Below are 25,155 nucleotides of genomic sequence, written 5' to 3'. Positions count from 1 at the left end.
TTAAATAAAATCTTTTTTATTCATCTGGTGACAAGTTGTTGGTATACAAATTCAATCTCTTTCAGCTTTGGTGATAGAGCAACCACTTAATTGGCAAATAGTTTCAGAAGAAAAAAAAAAAGAACTACAGCAACACATTTCAGAATCTTTGAATTACAAATAAATACCCACCCACATGCTCACCAGGTAGTATTAGTGTTAAAGAACCTGTGACCCATCTGCAAGAGAAGTCCTTGGGTTCAGTCCTTGGGTCGGGAATATCCCCTGGAGGAGGGCATAGTAACTCTCTCCAGTTTTCTTGCCTGGAGAATCCCATGGACAGAGGAGGTCACAAAGAGTCAGACAGGACTGAGCAATAAACACTTTCACTCTTTCACACACTCACACACATTTGGAGAATGCCAACATGTTGTCTTTAAGGCCAGGGAAGAAACTAAGTAAGTCAGTGGCATTCCACTATGGCACATCTAAAATTCTCTCAAAAACTTTTGTGGCGACCCACAAAGATATTTTCAACTTTCTATAGTTGAGTCAAAGAGTGGCAACTCTGATCAGAAAGCAAAATTAGTTTTTATCAATTTAAAAAGTGTCCTATTACCAGCTTGGAAGAGAAGGGGAGGTTGGGAGAGAATGGACACATGTATATGTATGGCTGAGTCCCTTTGCTGTCTACCTGCAACTACCACAATATTGTTAACTGGCTACACTCCAAGAAAATACAAAATTTAAAAACAAAGCAAAAAAAGTGTTCTATTATAAGATGTGCATACTTAGTATTTCCATTCCCAGATATCAGCTAATGATTTGGTACCTTCTAGGTATTTAAAGACTGAACAAATACAGTCTTTTAGAAAAAAAAAATACAAATTATTGGGTAGCAACGTTCGCTCTCTTCCATATAACATCTTTTACACTTCATGGTAGCGAAATGCATGAAATTCTCCAGGGACATATCAATCAATGGCACCTTACCATCAGATGTGAGAGTAACCTAATTAACTTCAAGGCCACTCTAGATTCTAGTCCATGCCATGTAACTCTGTCCACCATGCACATTCTAGGTCTTTATTATAACAAATATATCATAATGGAAGTATCTATGGTGACATATTTTTAAATGGGAATGCCTCCTTCTTCATCATCAATGAATTAGCACATAGAACACTTTCAGCAGCACTGAAGAAATGGGATTTGATATTATTACTAGCAGAGAAAAATCATCATTTGACTTCCCGTTACAGTGCTATGCGCTCCCAGAGGAAATTTCACTGCCAGAGAAATTTAGTGTCCACCTGAATTCCTTGTGTGAGCCATGATCAATCATTGTGTGATAAATCAACAAGAGTAAATTGTGTCTTTGGAAATAAAGAATGAAAAATCACAATTATTTATTATTTACAATGTGCCTTCTTCTAAAAAGGATTTGAGAAAACCAAGATAGTGAAGTAACAGTGGGCATATTCATCCCCAGATATCCCAGGGAAAAATAGCACAACTCAAAATACACCCCATTCTGGTGTACATACACTTTACATGGATTTTCTCTAAGTTTCACAATCACCCTATAAGGGAGGAGCCCCTCCCATCCCCATTTTACAAATAAGAAAGCTGGAGCTTGGAGATACTGGGTAAGTTGGCCAAAGTTGCACGGTCAGTCAAGGATGGAGCCAAGAAATTAATTTCCAGGGTCTGATTCCAAAGTCTCGGGTCTTAACCACAAAGCTATCTTCATGAGAACAGAACACCTCATAACAGACACAAAAGAGCAAGTCTAACCATATCATGTGAACCCAGGGTTTTTATTGTGAATATGTACAATAAAATAAAAAAATAATTATTAAAAAACACATGAAGCCAGACAAAAATAAATAAAGCCACAAATGTATCTGTGTTTAGGGAGTTTATGTCTATTTCAACAGCATAGTTGGTAGAAAAGTTCTTACCAATGATGCAAATAATGTGGGCGGCACAGTAGAGATCTGAAGACCCTAATGGCTTCTCTTCTCAGCAGGATAAGATGCTCCTTTCTTCCCACTCCTCCTTCTAACACACAGAAGCAGCTGTCCTCCTAATGGCCCTACCTAGGGTCTTGGAGGCCTACTGGACAGATGTGGGAGGGTCCTCTCAGCTTTCTGAGTCATCATATTAAGTGGCTCTTCGATACAGCATTCCTAGGACAATCATTTGCTTTCATAGAGCAATGTACCCATAGTTAGGGATGACCAGCATCAAGGACATTTTTGTATTTCTCTATATGGACTTTTGTTTATAACTCTATAGCTCCCCTCTCATAAGAAGCAATGTACCTATAGTTAGGAATGCCTAGTGGTTTAATGAAAGTTGATCCAAACGAAAGTAGTTTGTGAAAGTTACACAATGTATAGCTACCTAGTGGTTTAATGTTTGTAAAAGTTACACAACATATACTTTATACAATAATTTATGATGATAATATTTTAAGGTTGAACTCTGAGTAACCCATAAAAATTGCAAAGAATACTTTCAAAATCATTTTGGACAGTTAAAACACTGAAATAAATTTATGTTCTCCAAAAGCAACAGTAACAAAAAAGAGAAAACACTTGGATGGTTGTGTTCTGGTACACAAACTGGAAAAAGAACTCTCTGGTTCTGTTGTGCTTATACTTTATAGAGGGCTTCCCTGGTGGCTCAGCAGTAAAGAATCCATCTGCGATGCAGGAGACACAGGTGTCATCCCTGGGTAGGGAAGAGCCCTGGAGGAGGTCACAGCAGCGCACTCCAGTATTCCTGCCTGGAGAATCCCATGGACAGAGGTGCCTGCCAGGCTACAGTCCATGGGGTTGCAGAGTCAGATACAACTGAAGCAACCGAGCACACAGGCATGCATGTTTTATAAAACAGCTGGACCAAAAAAATACCCCATGTAGCATCTTTGAAAGAACCAAGTTCCTTGTCTTAAATGTAACTATGCTGTGTGTGAGGAAAATTACTATTTATTGTACACTGAGTAGTCATGCAGGGAGATGTGCCAAGAGCCAATGAGGAAACACTCAGAGCAAGAAGATGGAAGAAGAGGAAGGAGAAAGGCTCTGCTGAGCTCACTCTAGGGCCTCTCCCCAGAAGGCCATAGTATACGATAGCTGTTGATCTCAGTGCTTCTATTTCACTGTTTCTCCTGCATTTTCTCAAATGCTTTCTGATTGACTAACATTCTAAGCTGCTTCCAACAACCTGCACAAGGAACTGTTACTGTGTTCTTTCCTAGGACAAGTGGCAAAGGACAACCCAAGGAGCATTCTAAATAGTCCCAGTACCAGGAGCTGGTACTGCCACTGACCAGGCAAGATACCCTAGGGAAGTGAAGGGAAAGTGCGCTAGCTGCCCTGGGGTGGCCACTGGACCAAAAGTTTCAGTGTTCACCATGGCACAGAAGAAAGGACTCTCGTCCAGGCCATCTCGTAACGTGGGTGTGCACAACATTCCCCTGGGGAGCTGTAGAAAGCCCAGGTCCCAGCCTGGGGATCTTGACTTACTGTACTATGGATCTAAAAGCTTCTTGAATGTTTAAAAGCACAGTCACAGTTAACGGCCAGTTTTGACCCAAATGCTTAAGCCCTAATGAGTCAGAATTGCTGACTGTCTTTTATGACCATCACATACACCAGGAAACAGGCAACACATGCCCGATATGTTCAGGTCAACGACTTCTCTCCTTTCGTCTCCCAACATATGACGGATGCAAACAAAGTGTTTCCTTGTCAATAAATAAAACCAACTCCTCAAGCAAGTCTTCCTAGACAAAGCTATTAATATGCTTTCTAATTTTAAAAGTAAAGCAACACAAGGGTCATGAGCTCTTCTAACTAAAGGGAAATGAAACAAGAAGAATCGTTGATACCAGGATTTCCACATCAGTTTACGTAAAGAGCAGACAGATTCTGAGTTTTCTTTTTTAATATTACTGTCCAAACCCAGATTCACTTGACAAATATTTGAAGTTGAAGGACTAAGCAATCAACTAAAGGGATGCTTTGTAAGGACAATAAAGGATTTTGCTTTAGTTGAACAATGAAAGGGAAGATATTTTTGAAACTATAGTCAATTCTATAGCCAATGCTGAACACCAAACTGATTCTTTCTTACTACTTAGAATGATTTAAAACCATTTCATGATTTTTTTTTTCAGTGTATAAAGCTAGTTGAATCAGAACTCTTTTTAGGAAGGTAAAGCTCAAAAAAGGAATGCGGTTTAAAGTTACAAATAAGTGATGTACAGACCACCTGCAGACCAACGCACAGACCAATGAATGAAAGAAAAGGTTTGGGTCAACTGTTGATTGGACAAAATCCATAATGGCAATAAGCTCTAAAAAGCTGGTGTTCTAAAAATCCCATTGTTGAATTCAAGTAAAATCCTTAGAAACAGCTTAACTGTTCAGTTGAGCAACTCAGGAAAATACTTGCTCATGTCTATCTCTAGAGAACTCATTAAGAATTTCAGTAGAAAAAAGTTCCTCAGAGAGGTAACTAAAAGTAGGTGATGATGCGATCTGGTCAACAGAACCAGGGAATGTGAAATAAGAAAGCTTGTTTATAGGCAGAATGCCATATGCTTATTCTTGGAATTTTCATCAATTTGATTATGGTAAACACTGTATCTATGACATTTCATGAGGGAGGAATTGCTCTGATTTATATACAGTAATTATTTTGACCTTTCTAACAATGGTTCTTTGTTAGGGAAAGTATCTATAATAAGGAATCTTGAAAGTAAAGCAAACCTGAGCTCTTTATAACTACTCTGGGTTGAAGCATGCAGTCCTTTGCAAAGGTAAAGGAAACCGTCATGAAAACAGAATAAATAATAAAAATCCAAGTAATTCAAGCCCTGCAAAAACAGCAAGTAAAATGTCTTTCATACATCTATCATCTCAAAAATATGTTCTAAGTTTTAAAATGAAATAAGCCAAAACCAAATGTCCTTTTCAACAGCTTACTGATACTGACAGATTCTTTATATTCATTATAACTTTGAAAAATGAAAACGTATGGTGGTCACTAAAGGGGAAAGGATAGGGAAGGGGAGAGATAAATTAGAGTACAGGATTAACAGATGTATACCATTATATATAAAAATAGATAAATAATAAAGATTTGCTACAAAGCACAGGGAACTATAATAATCTATAATGGAAAAGAATCTGAGAAAAATATACGTATGTCTGTAACAGAATCAATTTACTGTACATCTGAAACTAATACAATGTTGTAAACCAACTACAATCAAAAAAATTACCAACTATACTTCATCATTAAATACTATTTATTAACTAGATGATGCATGCACTTGGACTTTCTAAAGGTCAAATGCTTTTTCTTTTTAACCAGGGAGCTACAAGGCCTCTACATTGATATGCAAATATTTGTGTGTATGAGAATAAGTACATTATTTTCTGAAGAGCTCTACAGTGTTCATAAGTTGGAAAATGCACTGAGAAGTTTAGGAAGCACTGCTCTAGACACCACAAGTATTATTATTATTTTTTTTTTACTGAAAATAGCATATTGATTACCATGCACAGAGAAACTAGCATTTAAAAATATTTCTTGACTTCAAGTTTAATAGTCTTTTGAAGATCAACAGAATGTAAGTTTTGGGAGGGCAAGAATTTTTAAATTTTTTATTCATTGATGTGTCCCCAGTGTCCAGATCAGTGCCTGGCTCTGAGAAAGAGACCAGTAATTGTTTGCTGAATGAATGAAGATCAGTGATTCAACAACAATAGCACGTAATCTCTCACACTCAACAGAAATAAGATGCAGTCTCTGTTTAGCTTTTTTGTCAAAGATCTCCAAATGGAAGTACTTAGAAGATGCTACACAGATTTTCCTCAGTTTATAGTGTTATGTCCTGATAAACCCACTCAGGTTCAACAGAGTACTATAGCTCACATGGCTAGCCCAGGGAAAGATCAAAATTCCAAGTACAGTTTCCAATGAATGTTCATTGCTTTAACGTTCATCACTTTAAAGTCAAAAAAATGCTATTGAAACACTGTAAGTCGAGGACAGTCTATAAACTTATCTGCCAGCTTTTATTTACTCTTTTTTTTCTAGAACAGATTTTGCAAATGATGCTCCCATAGAGACATATCTAAGAGCATAGCTCTGATTAACACAAGAGAACATGAAACAAAACTATCGACTTTTCTGATGCACTCAACCTTGAGTTCTCTCTCTTATCAAGAAACACATCCTCACTGGAGTGGAAGGAAAACAGCAAAAATTAAGACAATAATGACATGATCTTTTCATACTTTGCCTCAACAATAGTGAGAGATTTGTAAATTACTTTTAACTGCTTTAATGCCCAGCCTGTGTAGGGCATTGGGCAAGGTTCTGGGAACAGAAAGACAAGAAGGTAGCCTTATCTTCAAAAAAAGAACTAACTAGGGCCACATCATGAACAATTCTTTTGTTGGTGTTGAATCACTTACAAAACAAATGTCAGTGAAGAGCAAAGAAGTCCTGGCGGGGTGGTAAGCATGATTTAGTTGGTAGCGAATTTAGGGAAACTAAATTAATCTGAATTCCCTCTAGGCAGCAGACACAGGGCAGAGGAGGAAAGACACAGCTGATCAGAATTCTGGTGAAAAGAACACCAATCTGGTCATCCTTTAAAACACAGGAATGTGGGTTAAATCTGATCAATTTCTTAAACATTGCATGAAGTACCATGAGACAAATAGGCTGCACAGTGTCTGGAGCTAAAGGGGATGAGAAAGTCAGTCTAAATTCACTTATTCTATGAGTTTTCAGGTTTCTGCCCCTTTAAATTCCAGTCGCTTTTTCTTATAACAACGTAATAATTTACAGTTTCAAAAAAAACTGGAATTGTGTGGCTCTTAAAATTCTACAGAGAAAAACAGTGGATCACTTCTATGCTGGGTGTTCTTGCAGCATAGAAGTGAACATAGTTATTTGTCTTTTTTGTTTTAATTTACATCCTCCTCCTGGTCCATTTCTGAAAATCTCTCCTATTAACATCACTCCACCTCTAAAGCAATATTTTTTTGTATGCAACATAATGTGACCAAAGAATTTGATTAACTTCAAAGTGACAACAATCTCAAATTTTGTGCACCTGCTGGAAGAATCAAATGATGGAAAAGAGGTGGGAGAGTGGAAAGCACTCATGCCTTTAAACAGGAGGCCTGAGGGAAGGTCACTGTGGGGTCAGTGATGTACAGACACCCACAGAGAAATCTGTACCAGCACGTCTAGACACAGCAGGAAGCACGCTGGGCCGTATGGAATGGTTGATGTTGCCACAATCCAAAGAGGACCTCTGAATGCCTTCTATTTGTGTTCTCAGTCATGCTCCCTGCACGCATGGCCAGTCAGAAAATTTCCCCTCCATTATTGCTTTACTTTGGGGAGGTTACAATTTCCAGTTAATTTTATAACATAAAACTATAAAAAGAGGTCTACACCAACCATCTTTCTACATTCCAAACAACAAATGCTCCTAATTTATGTAAAAACATAGACGCTGAATTCGTCTGATCACACTATAATAAGTTGTAAATGAGGTATGAAACGAGAAATTCTAGCACAGTGCTCGAAGAATTAAAAAATCACATGTGCTCTCTTAACTGTGTTATGTACTATAATATAGACACAAAAATATTAGCATTTTTTTCTAAGAGGGGACTAAATAACTCTTCTCTCCAACAGCTATAAGGGCTTGAAAAAATTTCCCAGTACCTAAGTCTTTTCAAAAGAAGCCTGAGTTCTTTCATTTTCTCTTAAAAATGAAAAGCTTTTAGACGGTATCGACCTCTGAAGAGACCAACTGGAAGTTCTGGCTGTAATTTCTTTAGTTCTCTTCTCATTATGCTAGATTCCCATTCTCAGTTTTATCCAAATGTGATGTGTCAGGCTCCAGCTCCACCACCTGATAGCTCTTTCCTGAGCACACCTGGCAAAAGGTAGCTAACTCGGGAGCCAGAAGTCACCACCAATTTCCGACATCTCTCCTGCAGGGGCCTTCCTGAACTGGGCGATTCCATTATTTATCAGTAACTCACTTCCTATCACATTTTTGCTCAAAGGACACTGACCCTGATTGTGCAGTTCACTTTCAGCCCTGAACTCCCTTCCCTTCTCTTTTCTGCTCTCCAACAGCAGTTCATCTTGTTCCTCCACTTTTCTTATAAACGGTCAAGGCCACAGACCCAGGCCCTGTTTTCCATTTTGACATCTGAAACCCATTTCACTGCGCTCCCTTCCTCCCACATTAGTTGAAGCAGCAACCTTCCTCTTTCTCAAAATACATTTCTTCATGTGTGTCCTGCATCCCTTCTGCCATCTGCTCCAGAAGTCACTGAGTCTCCAGCAGGGTCTCATGCTACAGGCATCCCACCGCTACTTCTATGACTGAATGAACAAGGAAGTGGCGAGAAGTAACACGCTATTCACCTACATGCAGAAATTCCTTACCTTTGGGAGGACAAACCTCTATTATTATTATCTTTAAAATTTATTTTATTGAACTATAATTGATTTATGATGTGTTAATTTCTGCTGTATAAGCAAAGTGACTAGGTTATACATATATAAATATATATATATACACACATATACATACCTTCTTCTTCATATTCTTTTCCATTATGCTTTATCACAGTATACTGATTTTAGTTCCCTGTGCTATACAGGAGGACCTTGTTGTTTTGGAAAAACCTCTATCAATTCAGAGTTTCTGGGAACTTGATCCTTATATAGACATAGGATTTTGTTCAAGCATATAAGGTGTTTCCTCTCACAGAACATTCATCTTCTAAAATTCGCCTATTTTATATATGAGTCAGACTTTACACTTAAAAGACAACATTACTATAATATATTTGTTACTATAATACTGAATGTCCTAGACCTTCAGAAAACATTCTGTTAAGTTCTGCCAAATACAATATCAAAAATATTATTGTCAGTTCATAGGAACCCAGGAATATTATTCCAAGCAGAATGGAATCCAAACCATGTATGGGGCTAGTGACTAGATCAGATTAATAAATCTATCATCTTTCAAAGAAACTGAAAAAAAAAAGGACTGCCTTCACTGCTTTACTGTTTGTATGCATAAAAAGTTGATAATTTTAAGGAGGTAATTCATTAATCATACACACTATATGCTAAAAGGTAAACCAAGCACGTACAGATTTTATGCACAGGAAATTTACAACCATTCAATTCTGCCACATTGCTCCACCTATTTCTCTTTGTTCCTTCTTTGTTCTTCTTTTTCTTTCTCCCTTTCTTCCTTCTCCCTTTTTTGTTCTTTATTTTTTTCTGTTGCTAAAGTATTTAAAACCAAATCATATCCCTGGATGCAGTTCTACATGTTTACTAGTCCCTCTAAATCTTATGCAACTAGAATAACATACACCTTAAAATTAATAATAATTACTTAAAATATATGACTTCTTTAAGAATTCAAGACCAAACATGACATATCATTTCTGGATATGTTAAAGTGCATTTCCTAGCTTTTTCTTTTGTTTTGGTTTAAATCATCATAGCTTATAATTGCTGACCAATGACCCAGTGTCAAGCATTAGACTAAGAGAAGTATATGCATCATCTCATGCAATCCTGAAACAATTCCATGAGACAAGTACTATTCTTATCCTCACTTAGCAGACAACCTACAGCCATAAGAGACATGAATTCATTTGCTCAGGCTGACGGAGCTACTGAATGACAGTGTGGGTCCTCTGACTACAGAGTCTGACCACTTATGTACTATAGAACGGTACCTATAAGATACAAGACATACATCTTGAGTATGGAGAGAATTTCAGATATATTTCATAGTCCAGAATTGGGCCATGTAAAAAAAAAATCTGCGAGCTAGGACATGGAAGCAACCTAGATGTTCATCAACAGATGAATGGATAAAGAAGTTATGGGGTGTGTGTGTGTGTGTGTGTGTGTGTGTGTGTGTGTGTGTGTATAAATATATATATATAATGAAATGTTCAGTTCAGTCGCTCAGTGGTGTCCAACTCTTTGCGACCCCATGAATTACAGCACGCCAGGCCTCCCTGTCCATCACCAACTCCTGGAGTTCATTCACTCACGTCCATCAAGTCGGTGATGCCATCCACCCATCTCATCCTCTGTCGTCCCCTTCTCCTCGTACTCACAATCCCTCCCAGCATCAGAGTCTTTTCCAATGAGTCAACTCTTCGCATGAGGTGGCCAAAGTACTGGAGTTTCAGCTTTAGCATCAGTCCTTCCAAAGAACACCCAGGACTGATCTCCTTTAGAATGGACTGGTTGGATCTCCTTGCAGTCCAAGGGACTCCCAAAAGTCTTCTCCAACACCACAGTTCAAAAGCATCAATTCTTCAGTGCTAAGCTTTCTTCACAGTCCAACTCTCACATCCATACATGACTACTGGAAAAACCATAGCCTTGACTAGACGGACCTCTGTTGGCAAAGTAATGTCTCTAATTTTGAATATGCTGTCTAGGTTGGTCATAACTTTCCTTACAAGGAGTAAGCATCTTTTAATTTCATGGCTGCAATCACCATCTGCAGTGATTTTAGAGACCCCCAAAATAAAGTCTGACACTGTTTCCACTGTTTCCTCATCTATTTCCCATGAAGTGATGGGACCAGAGGCCATGATCCTAGTTTTCTGAATGTTGAGATTTAAGCCAACTTTTTCACTCTCCAAGTTCACTTTCATCGAGGCTTTTTAGTTCCTCTTCACTTTCTGCCATAACTCAGCCATAAAAAGGAAAGAATTTGAGTCAGTTCTAGTGAGGTGGATGAAACTAGAGCCTATTAAGCAGAATGAATTTAGTCAGAAAGAGAAAAACAAATATACAATTACACATATATATATCGGAGAAGGCAATGGCAACCCACTCCAAAACTCTTGCCTGGAAAATCCCATGGGCGGAGGAGCCTGGTAGGCTGCAGTCCATAAGGTCGCTAAGAGTCGGACACGACTGAGCGACTTCACTTTCACTTTTCACTTTCATGCATTGGAGAAGGAAATGGCAACCCACTCCAGTGTTCTTGCCTGGAGAATCCCAGGGATGGGGCAGCCTGGTGGGCTCTCGTCTATGGGGTCGCGCAGAGTCAGACACGACTAAAGCGACTTAGCAGCAGCAGCAGCAACACATATATATGCAATCTAGAAAGATGCTACTGATGAACCTATTTGCAGGGTAGCAATGCAGACGCAGACATAGAGAAGACTTGTGGACATAGCTGGGGAAGGAGACGGGTGGGACAAATTGAGAGAGTAGCACAGAAACATATACATTACCATAGGTAAAACAGACAGCAAGTGGGGAATTTGCTGCATGACTCAGGGATCGCAAGCCAGTGCTCCGTGCCAACCTAGAGGGGTGGGGTGGGAGGTAGGAGGGAGGCTCAAGAGGATGGGGATGTATCTACATCTAGGCTGTTGATATACAGCAGAAACCAACACCATAGTGTAAAGCAATTATCCTCCAAGTAAAAGTGAAATCTGTGCCTCACCAATAATATTCACCACTTTTTCTTAAATGACAGACTTGAGTATACTGAAAGAGAAGGTAGTTTTAGGCAATATAAAATTCATACAGAAATGAAGCATTTAATAAAAATGGAGAGTTTAACTGTGTGATGGTAGAAAAAACATAAAGCTTTAGTCAAGTAAGTGAGTAAGGCACCAGCAAGAAAGTCAACTTTATCTGAACTTAATTACTATGAAAAGACTTTTTGTATTTAATCACCAGGATAAGGCTTTTTTAGAAGCACTACTCTGCTGCTATTTTCTCAAATAAAAGCCCATGCCAGCAGTTTGCCCACACAAGCAGACCTATAATAAGCTGAGAATCCATTGGCGGCACTTAGTAGTAGGAATGTTAGTTGCTCAGTTGTGCCCAACTCTCTGCAATCCCATGGACTATAGCCTGCTAGGCTCCTCTGTCCATGGGATTCTGCAGGCAAGATTAGTAGAGTGGGTTGCCCTTCTCTAGGGGATCGTCCCAACCTAGGGATCAAACCTGGGTCTCCTACACTGAGGGCAGATTCTTCAACATCTGAGCCACCAGGGAAATCCTGGTGGCACTTAGGTGATAATAAATATATTCGCTAAGAATGAAATACAGTAATAGATTAGCCTTAAAACTTAGAATACAGCAGTAACCAAAGTAGCAAAACTTATATGGGAAACAGTCAACAAAAGGACAATGTCATTTTCACTAGCCCATGTAACTTACACTCTGTTGTAGATTAACTGACATATTAATATGTAAAAAGGGCTTCCCTGGTGGCTCAGATGGGCAAAGTCAACTGAAAGCCTTCTGAAAGGATTCATCATTCAAGAAGCCATTAAGAACACTTGTGCTTCATGGGAAGATGTCAAAATAACATTAACAGGAGCTCGGAAGAAGTTGATCCAATCCTTATGGGTGAGTTTGAGGAATTCAAAACCTCAGTGGAGATAGTAGTTGTACATGTGGTAGCAATAGCAAGAGAACTGGAATTAGAAATGGACCTGACGATGTGACTAAATTGCCGCAATCTCACATTTAAACCTTGAATGGATGAGAAGTTGCTTCTTAAGGATGAGCAACAAAAGTGGTTTCTTGAGATGAAATCTACTTCTGGTGAAGATGCTTGAAATGATAACAAAGGATCTAGAATATGATATAAATGTAGTTGATAAGGCAGAGTTTGAAAGGGTTGACTCCCATTTTGGAAAGAAGCTCTGCTGTGGGTGAAAGACGATAAGACAGCATTGCATACTATAGAGAGATCAATCATGTAAAAAAACCGAGTTAACGAATAGAGCAAATTTCACTGCTGTCTTAGCTGAAGAAATTGCCACAGCCACCCAAGCCTTCACTAACCACCATCCAGATCAACCAGTAGCCGTCAATATCAAAGCAAGATAGTTCAGTTCAGTTCAGTTTATTTCAGTTGCTCAGCTGTGTCTGACTCTTTGCAACCCCATGAATCTCAGCACCCCAGGCCTCCCTGTCCATCACCAACTCCCAGAGTTCACCCAAACTCATGTGCATCAAGTCGGTGATGCCATCCAGCCATCTCATCCTCTGTCATCCCCTTCTCCTCCTGCCCCCAATTCTTCACAGCATCAGAGTTTTCCAATAAGTCAACTCTTCGCATGAGGTGGCCAAAGTGTTGGAATTTCAGCTTTAGCATCAGTCCTTCCAATGAACACCCAGGGCTGATCTCCTTTAGAATGGACTGGTTGGATCTCCTTGCAACCCAAGGGACTCTCAAGAGTCTTCTCCAACACCACAGTTCAAAAGCATCAATTCCGCACTCAGCTTTCTTCACAGTCCAACTCTCACATCCATATATGTCTAATGGAAAAACCATAGCCTTGACTAGATGGACCTTAGTCGGCAAAGTAATGTCTCTGCTTTTAAATATACTATCTAGGTTGGTCATAACTTTCCTTCCAAGGAGTAAGCATCTTTTAATTTCATGGCTGCAGTCACCATCTGCAATGATTTTGGAGCCCCCCAAAATAAAGTCTGACACTGTTTCCACTGTTTCCTCATCTATTTGCCATGAAGTGATGGGACCAGAATCATAATGCCGTGATTCAGTTTTCTGAATGTCGAGCTTTAAGCCAATTTTTTCACTCTCCACTTTCACTTTCATCAGCAGGCTCTGCAGTTCTTCCTCACTTTCTGCCATAAGGGTGGTGTCGTCTGCATATCTGAGATTATTGATATTTCTCCCAGCAATCTTGATTCTAGCTTGTGCTTCATCCAGCCCAGTGTTTCTCATGATGTACTCTGCATAGAAGTTAAATAAGCAGGGTGACAATATACAGCCTTGACGTACTCCTTTTCCTATTTGGAACCAGTCTGTTGTTCGATGTCCAGTTCTAACTGCTGCTTCCTGACCTGCATACAGGTTTCTCAAGAGGCAGGTCAGGTGGTCTGGTATTCCCGTCTCTTTCAGAATTTGCCACAGTTTCTTGTGATCCACACAGTCAAAGGCTTTGACATAGTCAATAAAGCAGAAATAGATGTTTTTCTGGAACTCTCTTGCTTTTTCCATGATCCAGCGGATGTTGGCAATTTGATCTCTGGTTCCTCTGCCTTTTCTAAAACTTGCTTGAACATCTGGAAGTTCACAGTTCACGTATTGTTGAAGCCTGGCTTGGAGAATTTTGAGCATTACTTTACTAGCATGTGAGATGAGTGCAATTGTGCGGTAGTTTGAGCATTCTTTGGCATTGCCTTTCTTTGGGATTGGAATGAAAACTGACCTTCTCCAGTCCTGTGGCTACTGCTGAGTTTTCCAAATTTGCTGGCATATTGAGTGCAGCACTTTCACAGCATCGTCTTTCAGGATTTGAAATAGCTCAACTGCAATTCCATCACCTCCACTAGCTTTGTCCATAGGGATGCTTTCTAAGGCCCACTTGACTTCACATTCCAGGATGTCTGGCTCTAGGTGAGTGATCACATCATCGTGATTATCTGGGTTGTGAAGATCTTTTTTGTACAGTTCTGTGTATTCTTGCCACCTCTTCTTAATATCTTCTCCTTCTGCTAGGTCCATACCATTTCTGTCCTTTATTAAGCCCATCTTTGCATGAAATCTTCCCTTGGTATCTCTAATTTTGTTGAAGAAATCTGTAGTCTTTCCCATTCTGTTGTTTTCCTCTATTTCTTTGCAAGATAATCCACCAGCAAAAAAGATGAGGGCTCAGGTAACAGTCAGCATTTTTCAGCAATAAAGTATTTTTTAAATTAAGATATGCACATTCATTTTTTTCTCAGACATAACAGTCCTGTACACTTAAAAAACTATATTATAGTGTAAACATAACTTTTATACGCACTAGGAAACCAAAAAATCTGGGTGACTTCCTTTACTGTGGTACTGACTTTATTTCAGTTACCACAGGTTTGATATCTTCACACAAATCCCCTCTCCCTGATATTCCCAGTCCTGTACCCCAGTTTATGCACATCCACACCCTGCCCTTTCTCCCCTTCTCTGGTATTTGACTGGTCTTCCCATCTGCAATTTCAAGCCTGTTTCCTGATACCTCCTAAGGGACCTTGATCCAGACCTCCCCTCTTTGCTGAGTGTAAACTTTCCCATGTTATTGGATTCTTCCTGTCAATTCTTAGTAAGCTCAAGCTTCTTCTACTTCAGTTCCTTAAAAAAAAAAAAAAAAAAAAAAAAAACTTCAACAGACACCTTGCTACATACTGGTGATTAAAAAACTGGAAGCAAACAGAATACTATTAATATTGAAGTTCATGAGAATGGGTATAGAAAAGTGATTAAGGATACTGATGCCTGATCAGACAGCATGTTAAAATACGGTCTCACTGTATATATACCAGCTCTGTGGCCTTTAGCAAGTTATTAATCTCTCTGATTAATAAGTTTCCTCATCTATAATAATGAGGATATAGTCATTTCTGTATCTGTAGGCAATATATCTGCAGATTGAACCAACTGTAGACAGAAAATACTCAGGAAAAAAAAAATTCCAGAAAGTTTTCCAAAAAAGCAACTATTTAAACAGGATTTATATTTTATTAGGTATTCTACATAATCTAGAGATGATTAAGAGTATATGGGAGGATGTGCATAGGTTATTTGCAAATACTATGCCATTATATAAAAGGGACTTGAGTATCTGTGGATTTTGGTACCTGAGGGGTGTCCTGGAACCAATTCCCCACAGATACCAAGGAAAGATTATACTAATAGTGCCTACCTCATAGGGTTGTTACAAGGGATATGTAAGTTAATATTTTTTAAACAGCTTAGAACAGTGTCTGGCACATGGTAAGCAATATATAAGTGTTAGTTAAATGAAATGAATAGAACTGAATAAAATAACATTACAGATGCTATCTAGGGAAATGATTCCCGACTTTTCTAGCTATACCCTTACAGCCTTGAGAAATTACAAAGTTTCAACCAGATAAATGCACTCTAAAAATATTTTACTCATATAAAACAATTTAGTAAATTTTTTTGAACTAAGAAATTACCTTTTATGGTCAGAAATTATGTCAAAGACTGGGAAAAACTCACTCAAGAAAAGTATGTTATTTCTCCTTATAACTGAGTCCAGTGTGTAGCTGTACCCACCGTGCAGATGCTGTTAAACAAATGAGGAGGGAAAACTGGAAAATAAGCACGGGCTAGGTATACATAGCCAAGAGGCTGTTAGAATATGTCTGAATCTTTCCAGAGAGGCATCTGCGACATGCATTAGAGGCTTAATATTAGAGGCCATCTTCATGCAGAAACTGTTTGGAAATACGAATGGGCTTTCTAAATATCATCCAACATCAATTTCTAAGTTTCTGTCAGAGAACATACCCCTCCTGATGCTGAGGAAGTACTATGTGCTTCATTGATCCACATGGTGAGCTAGAAGGGAGTAATTTTCACCTGCTGACTCCTTTTGCATTTGACATCTCCAAGTACTGACTCCAGGTTTTCATCACGGGCACATGGCAAGAGTCAGTGCTATTTTGCTATTCTTCAAGTATCTTGAGAAGGACTCAATTTCTACAACAATTTCTATAGTATAGAATATTTCTGAGGCTTTATATTAGTTTCAGTGTTATCATTACCAATAACTTGTAACAATTTATTATCAGGGCTACCAGTCTCTGGAGCTCTCACTCTGGCTAATGAAATCTTGCTCAGTGATGGAAATGTCCAGAAGCCCTTGATGAGGCCAATGGGGTGGTGGTTCAGAGGGCAGACTTTGGGGCCACATGGCTGGCCTGCCACTCTGCTTCACCTCTTACCAGTTTGGTAAACTCAGGCAAGTTTCCTGACCTTTCTGTGCCTGACTTCCTCACCTATACAATCAGTGCATACAATATATTTCAAGTATTTAAAACAAATTCTGGCAGATGTGCTTAATAAAATGCTGGCCGTTTGATTCTTAGAGGAGAGAAGTTAAATGAATAAATTCTAGCCAATTGTCTGCCTTATGAAAGGAATAAACTTATTTCTTTCCTAATCAAACCTCTACAGGCTTTGTACATGTTGGACACGACTGAGCGACTTCACTTTCACTTTTCACTTTCATGCATTGGAGAAGGAAATGGCAATCCATTCCAGTGTTCCTGCCTAGAGAATCCGAGGGATGGCGGAGCCTGGTGGGCTGCCATCTATGGGGTCGCACAGAGTCAGACACAACTGAAGCAACTTAGCAGCAGCAGCAGCAGCATTCCCTGAATTATACCATCTTTTGCCTACTAAATTTCATTGTTTGGATTGGACTTCAAATGCTGAAAAAGAAAGGAAAATCATGATCCAGTCTCTTCAGCAAATAAATTACAAGGAATTTAAAAGAGAGAGAGGGAAAGGGAAACTACATATGAAACGTGACCCGTGAACTTATCAGCCATGCAATGGGTGGACTTTATTTGGGTCTCATGAATTACAAATTCCTTATTTAGAATCTGTAAAACAATAATCACCGGTCAATAGCAGAACAGAATACCGACCAAAAACAGATATTTGATAATGTTAAGGGAATATTTATTTGGGAGGGTGGCAGGGAAAGACAGTGAAGCTTGGTGTGCTGCAGTCAATGAGGTTGCAAAGAGTCAGACATGACTTAGTGACTGAATGACAAGAATTTTTTTAGAGTTTTTTCTTTTTTTTTTTTTCAGATAGGTGTACCCTGAAATATTTACATATGAAAATTTGATCTCAAGGATTTGCCTCCGTATAAGCTGGGAGCAAAGAGGAGGACTGGAAAGATACGCGGCTGAAACAAGATCAGCCCTGAGTCGATCACTGTTGTCACTGGTGGTGGGTCTATGAAGCTTTATGACACTATTTTACTTTTAAATACATCTGAAATTTTTGAAAGTAAGAAGCTTTAAAAAAAAAAATGAGTTGACCTTTAAAATACTCACACATCCATTACTTTCTCTCTCTAAACCTCATCTGTTACAGGTGATAGCGATGTTATTTACCTCCTTGTTTCTAAGATTACATGCCAGAGCACACTGCAGAGTTTGCCTTACGTCCTGCCACGTGGAAAACCTGCAAATGTAACTCAAGGAGGTGAGAAGCAGTTATAATCTCTGTATGTACGCAAATCAAGAAACGAAAAAAATATACTGTTATACTGAAACGAGAAACACTGCTAACGAGAAAAAAATAACCCACACATCTCACACTGAATTCGCTGTTGAGTATAAGAAGAAATACAACAATGCCTCAAATATCACATTTTGGCTTTACACTACCTTTTTCTGAGAAGATGCAACAATTTGCAATGCTCAGCTCTGCCAGAAGCAATGAAGGAAACAAGACTTGTCACCAGTTTCAAGATGAGGAACTAGATGGAGGTTAAGTTAAAGGGTCAGAGCAGCAGCATTCAATTGCAGAGACAAGAATCAAGCCTGTCCTCAGATCTGTGCATCCCAAGGTCTCTTCAAAAGGTAAGTATGAATCCAAGCTACTCATAGCAAGGTTTTGAACACTCCCTAAAAGAATAATCACCACCATTTGAAACCTCAGAAAGTTAAGAAAAGAAATCTGAAATCCTTCCAAACACCTAGTAATTATGTATTTTCATTCTTCCTCATTCTTTTGTCAATCAACTTCACAGAGATGATGAGTTTGGGAGCTGAGAGCCCATGGCCAAACTCATCAAGTGGAAGCAGGGGAGAGAGATTCAGGCTTGATTTCTCCTAGGGTTATTCTATATCAGGTGTGTCACAGAGGGAAATGGAGACTAGACAGAGAGAGGAAGCAGGAGGGGAGGGGTGAAGGAGGAAGGGGTAAGATGGAGAGAAAGGAAGCCTGGAGGGTAGAGGAGGGAGTCAGGCACAAATATAGCCCAATCACATCACAGGCCCAGCTCCTGGGCAGAACCTAGGAACCACTGAAACAGTATTTTGGAAATTCTGCATCCAGGTTTTTTTCCTACTTTCACCAAGTAAACAGGAATAAAAGAGGAGGAATTCTGTCAATCAAAGCCTGAAGGAATGTTTCAGAAAATCTCAAAATGTTTATAACAAGACAAAACTGAAAGACAAGCTAATATTAATCTTCTGTCAATGCCATTTGAAAATTACTGGCAAAGGAGACTGTCTATTCCTCAAAAACTTAAGCTGAACAGGAATGAGCAGAAGCGTGATCTCCTTTCTCCATTTTACATTCCATACAGTTCATTAAATATTTTAGAGACCATACAGGACACAGACAATGTTATGAAGCCATTGGTTAAATTACACTACCTGGAAACCAAGCTTTCTAATACACTTCGATGTGTAAGCAGGTATTATCTCTAAGGAATCTTTCACACCTCTAAAATCAGTGCTAACCTGTAACGTGGATCCTTTTTTCAGGCCTTTATCTTCCCTTTTTACTGGTGTTGATTTGGGAAGGGAAAAGGGTCTTTTAACTCACTGACTCATTTCCTGCAACAGTGTATAAAGTAGATTTGAAACTGTATTCCCATCATTACTTCCACACCTCATAAATCTTGCACTTGCTGTATAAACCAACACCTTTAAACTATATTGACACAGTTCACTGTTATGAAGTAGAAAGTCTACTTTCTAGCAGGCAATGAGTAACATATAAGCTAATTCAAATACTTTATGGCTATAAATGCATTAAAAATAAACTTCACACAGATTTCCTTAAAAAAAGATTTTCTTTTTACCAGAAAAGAAATATTCCAGGCTTAGTTTGTGTTTATAAAATAATATGCAGCTCATTGTTGCCTAAAACTGTCAACACTTATTTTAGTAAGTATTATTTTTTAAAGTGGGGGTACAGTTGGATCATTATGTGTGATTTGTGGTATAATTTTAATTCTAATTTCAAATTAAAATTTTTTTCATGTAAAAGATGGTGTGGATTGTGCTCAACTTTAAGATTAAAAAATTTTCACACATAAAGAAGTCTCAAAAAAGGTTGAGACTTCTGGATAACAACCAAAACATCCACTGTAAGTTTTTCTTAAATATTGAAAACTCACCATAAGAGAACTAGAACAGGTAAGACAGAGAAAGAAAAAAGTGTATGTGAAAACTGTTTATTATTTCCTGCCTCTGAAACTCTAATGGAAAGGTTTCCACGTATTTAGTTTTTCCTCAATATCATTTGATGTGAACAGGGTAAGAATAATTTAACTGTTTACTGAAAATTTGAAAAATACAATGTATTGACCTTGAGATGCAAATGAACTTCAGGGTTTAGAGACAGTATGTCTTCTTTGCATTATCAACACAAAACAACTCAAACAAATAACAGAACTGCTATAAATGACATATTTTCATTTAATAATAATTATGGTTCTATGGCCTTTTTGAGTTTTTCAAAACAAATCTTTTCATGCCTCATCTCATTTAATTTTCAGGGAAACCTCCAGAAGGTAGGCAGCTTAGAAATTCATAAAGTTCTAAAGATGAGAAAATAGGCTGATAGAGTAAAAGTGTATAAAGTCACACATCCCAAAGTCTGCCAGTTGCAAACACCCACCACTCCACCATTAAGAAATTCAAGTCATACCTCCACATGCATTTACCTGATCGGCCGATTCTCTTTACTGTCAAACAGTGAAAAGATGACCTCAAGCTCCTCTCCCAGGTTGGAACACATGAGACTCTTCATCTGCACAAAGAGGTGGTGACTGCTGGCCTGCACTGGGGTATCTTTCTTCCGATGTCGATGCTCCATCTGTATGACATCCATCAAAAAACAAGATCAGCATGGACCGAGGGAAGCAATGGAACCCAACAAACTAGTTATCTATGGTGTGATCGTAATGTCCTGTGCTTTTTTTTTTTGGCTGTGAATTTGGTATCCAGTTGGATGTTAAATTCCAAATTTTCTTTCAACTTCTACTGAAGTCTGCAGACCATCAAGAATCCTGCTTTAAGAAAATTTGTTTCTTAATTATTAACATTAAAATGATACCAACTCACAGACAGCGTGACATGCAAAGGATTCTACTGGTCCCTTGTCAACTCCCAGGGTGAGAACAAATTGTTGGTCATCTTTTAAAACATCAAGCTAAATTAAAAATCTAACTGATCATTTCACTGATGGGAGCTAAACAATGTAGCTACGATTCCACTTTTCTCATAATTAAAAGTTCTTTTAAATTATACTAAAGTTTGGGTAGTTTTCCAAGATAGGTAGTGGCAAATGATATTCAACCATTAGAACAAGAAAATGCTTCTAACCTGATGTGGAGATACAGGGAAATCTACAAAACTCAGTGAGTGTCTAAAGGCAGGAATAGTCTCTGTGTCCATCTCTAGTTTCTCTTTTAATACAGCTAGCCTGGGCTACGTGAGAGGTGGGACCAGAAGTAAGAGTTCCCACATGCTAAGGAAGGAAAGGAATCACCCAGGGTTCCAGGGGTGAGAACATGGAAATGATCATTTATTAGCATATTTGTTATGTGTCTATAACATGCCCAGCACTGGAAATGCAATGACGGGTAAACACAGAAATAGCCTATGCCTTTGCGGAGCTTTTCTACTAGGGGGAACAGCTATCAACAAAACTGTCCCACAAGCAGATAGAAAACTGCAGCTATGATGAATGGAGGATCTGACTCGTGTCTGAGCAGTCAGAAAAGGCATCTTGGGAAAGTAAGACTTTAACTAAGAGCTAAAGGGCGAGAAGGAATTATGAACCATCTAGATAGTGCTTCTCAAATGACCTGCAGTCAAGGACCAGGCTGTTTTCCTCTCTAATCTACCGCAGGTTGGTATTTTCATAAAATACAATCAAAATGTCATGGTAATGTCAAAACGTCATAAAGGCTTCTGTACATTTACTCACCATTTTTCTACTTGGATCAGTTACAAACAGTTCATGATTCAGCCAGTTCTTGGACCACACTGAGCAGAACTGGCCCAGGGTGAGAGCACAGGGAAAACATATAGAAAGGCAGTGTACTAACAGAACAGGTGCTAAGACTGGGACGATTACTGCTTTCATAACGGGCTACTAAAGAGGGCACTTCTTGTGGATCACTTGACAATTGAAAGGAAGGAAGGAAGAGAGAAAGAAAGAAGGAAAGAAAAAGCGTGGTGCTTAACTCCAAAGAAGTCATATGTTTGCTTGAAGTTAAGGTACAAAACTCTATGTCTACCTCAGCCACCTTTTAATATTTCTAAGTATAGTTCAAAAACTAATGACTAACTAACCAAGATTTGAATGCAAAAAATGCTATTTACATTTACAGTTATAAATGCAACAACATAAAATCACCAGAATTTTTTTCATGCTTTTATCATTTAATCTGAACCACTTGAAAAGTAAATAGCTTTCAAAAAATGCAATTAGCTAAATATATCTATAATTGTTGTATACTCAACAGGTACACTGAACACGCCTCTGTAAAAGTGAGGGGTAAGTGCATTTTCTTTTAAAGTGGATGTCAACATTGTGGTATGTGTTGGCCATAATTATCAGAAAAGGCTTCCTGGAGAGAAAAAGAGCATAATTCTTTTTTCTATGATGGTTGCTCTATTTTGCACTTTAAAAATTCTTTATAACAGGGCAAAGGAAGCATCATACATTCATAAAACTACATCTCTTTATGGTTTCTCAAGTAGTTTCTATTTTCTGAAATTGCTAATTTATTTACTGATTTACTTAAAAGCACAAACTTCTATGAAGAAATGAGTAACTACTAAAGGTTAGAGCTGGAAGAACAGATAGAAGAACTAGGATATGTCTGGTCTTTACTTCCAACAGTGCAAAGTTCCCAGCATCCATCATGACATTCACTAAACACTGAACAGAAGAATTAGCTCCCTTACTCATGCAGAGAATCCAATATATCTAGATCAGTGGTTTTCAACCTTAGCTGCACTTTAGAATCACCAAGAGAGCTTTTAAAAAATACTTATGTCCAGGTCCTATCCCAGAACAATTAAATTAGAATTTCCAGGGGGTGGGGGTCCAGAGAGGAGACGTTGTAAAAGCTCCCCAGGTGATTCTAATGTGCAGTGAGGGCTGAGAATCACTGATTGAGATCACACCAAAGGAGACGCAAATCCTAGCAGATCAAAAAATGTATTGTTACACCTTTTGTATAATTACTGCCTTGAAACATTTGGTCTCTGAAATCACCTCTCTTCCCTCACCTATAATGTTTCCAAGCCTGAGATGGATTTGAACGTGAGTGGGTTATAAGGACTTGTTTATCTTTTGGTAATTTACTACTTTGGGGAACTGCTAAAAATATCTCTGTGAAGATATTATTACAACAGCAAAATGAAAAAGGCAAGTCCATACTTCAAGAGCTATGATTCGATAGTTATAAACACACAGACAAAAATCTATCTCTGAAACAGACAAATTTATCTCAAATAATTTACAGTTACAAAGGCACTTAGCAGTTACTCTAAATGTACTTACATTTTAACTAGACCTTTGACTGGGGAAAGAAAGATGTGTATTCCAAAGATTTAATAAAGTGATACAAATTTTTAATCCTCACCAGTGCATCAATTACTGGGTGAACTGTCTGTATATACCAGGGTTCTCACCTTCAGCACTACTGCTAATTGGGGCTGGTTCTTTCTGTGTTGTGAGAGCTTTGTGGGATCTTTACCATCTTCTGGCATGTACCCACCAGATGCCAGCAGCACCTCTCCTGACCCCCTACTCCACACCATCCCCAATTGTGACAATCAAAACTTGTCTACAGACATTGCCAAATGTACCCTGTTCTATGTTTGATAACTACTGGCCTACCCACTAAGGATCACACAGTAACCTGCTAATGTGATCTTATAAAAACCAAGAAAGTTTCCTAAAAAGACTCTCCTTATGCACAGATTAACTAGAGAATCCAGCCAATAAGGTCCTCTTTATTTACTGAAGGATCGAGCTCTGGCCATTGGCAGTAAACCAAGTGGACATATGTTAACACTGTGAGGTTTAGCATATTTTACTGCTTAGATGAACACAATTAGGTGAGAAAGATCTGCTAACAGGGCTATCAAAAACTGAAAACAAGCCTTTCTTTTTTTTTCTAATGATGCAATATGGAGTTAGTAAGATGCAAACACCTGTGTTCAAGTACGACATGGCAAAGACACAGCAAAAGAAGAGACGCAGCAACAATTAATCCAACGTCCTGTGTTGGGGCATTTTATCTCCATGATAGGATCCTTGATGCATGAGTGACAATAAATCACTACCCCCACCCCCAGCCACAAGGGATTTGGTGATGGTGCCTGCCAACTCTCCTCGGTGAAGTCAGCACAGTCAGTCATGTTTACTTTGCATAAAGAAAAGGACCAGTGCTACAGACAACCTGATTACTGCTGCACCAGGACATAAACAGGAACTTGAAGTTGCCTTAAAGAAAAAACATGTCCTTTTGAAGTTTATAATCATTTGAGGTTTCCTGGAGTATTGTCTTTACTTTAGAAACAGTAAAATGCAAAGGAGGGGGAGAATCCCAATTTCATTTAAAATCACAATGTTTTTCACAAATGAAGACTATGGACTAAGTTCTGAAATATAAAATACAAAAAAATACAGTCATCACAGCCCAGATAAGACCCCAGAATTCTATCAACATAACACTCCTAGCAGCCACAACAAATTGGAATGTCCAAAGAGATGAAAAAAACTTCTCATCCTATAGAAGACATTAAGTAAAAGGCAGATAGATAAAATTACATGCATACAAAATCAAACTTGGGAAAATAAAATATATTTTTGACACTGTTAGTTGCTTATCAAATATCTGACATCCCTAGCTAAATATGGGGATGTGACAATGCCCTAGGCAAAGAAATACAAGGGCAAGTATTGTGTGGCGTTTCCAAAAGGGCTCATTAAAGTAGCTGAGTCAACTGAAAGAAATCATCCTCCTTCCTACTGTTGGAGAGCAATGTAATGGCTAGAGTTCTTGCAACCATGTTGTACTGTGAAGTATCCTGGATAAAGGATCCTTATTTTGCTTCTGACATAATGAATCCACAAATAAGCCCAAGACCTGCTGCCTGGGCTTCTGTACTATCAAAGAGAAATAAATTTTTATCATGTCCAAGCTTCTGTTATTTATTTCATTGAACACAGTCAAATCTAATTTTAAGAGGTAGCATAGTGAAATTCACCCAGTC

General features: G+C 38.5%; 1 protein-coding gene across 1 annotated transcript in view; it reads right to left on the bottom strand.

The window, feature by feature from the left end:
* The window catches only part of DOCK4 (dedicator of cytokinesis 4), a 472,233-nt gene that overhangs the window by 227,068 nt on the left and 220,010 nt on the right, over positions 1–25,155 (bottom strand). The window contains exon 8 of the mRNA XM_068972403.1: positions 20,580–20,731. Within this exon, the coding sequence (XP_068828504.1) occupies positions 20,580–20,731 (152 nt within the window). The remainder of the gene's footprint in view (positions 1–20,579; positions 20,732–25,155) is intronic.

This window comes from Capricornis sumatraensis, chromosome 5 (assembly GCF_032405125.1).
Source record: "Capricornis sumatraensis isolate serow.1 chromosome 5, serow.2, whole genome shotgun sequence".
In the NCBI taxonomy this organism is placed as follows: Eukaryota; Metazoa; Chordata; class Mammalia; order Artiodactyla; family Bovidae; genus Capricornis; species Capricornis sumatraensis.
This window is presented reverse-complemented; position numbering and strand designations above follow the sequence as displayed.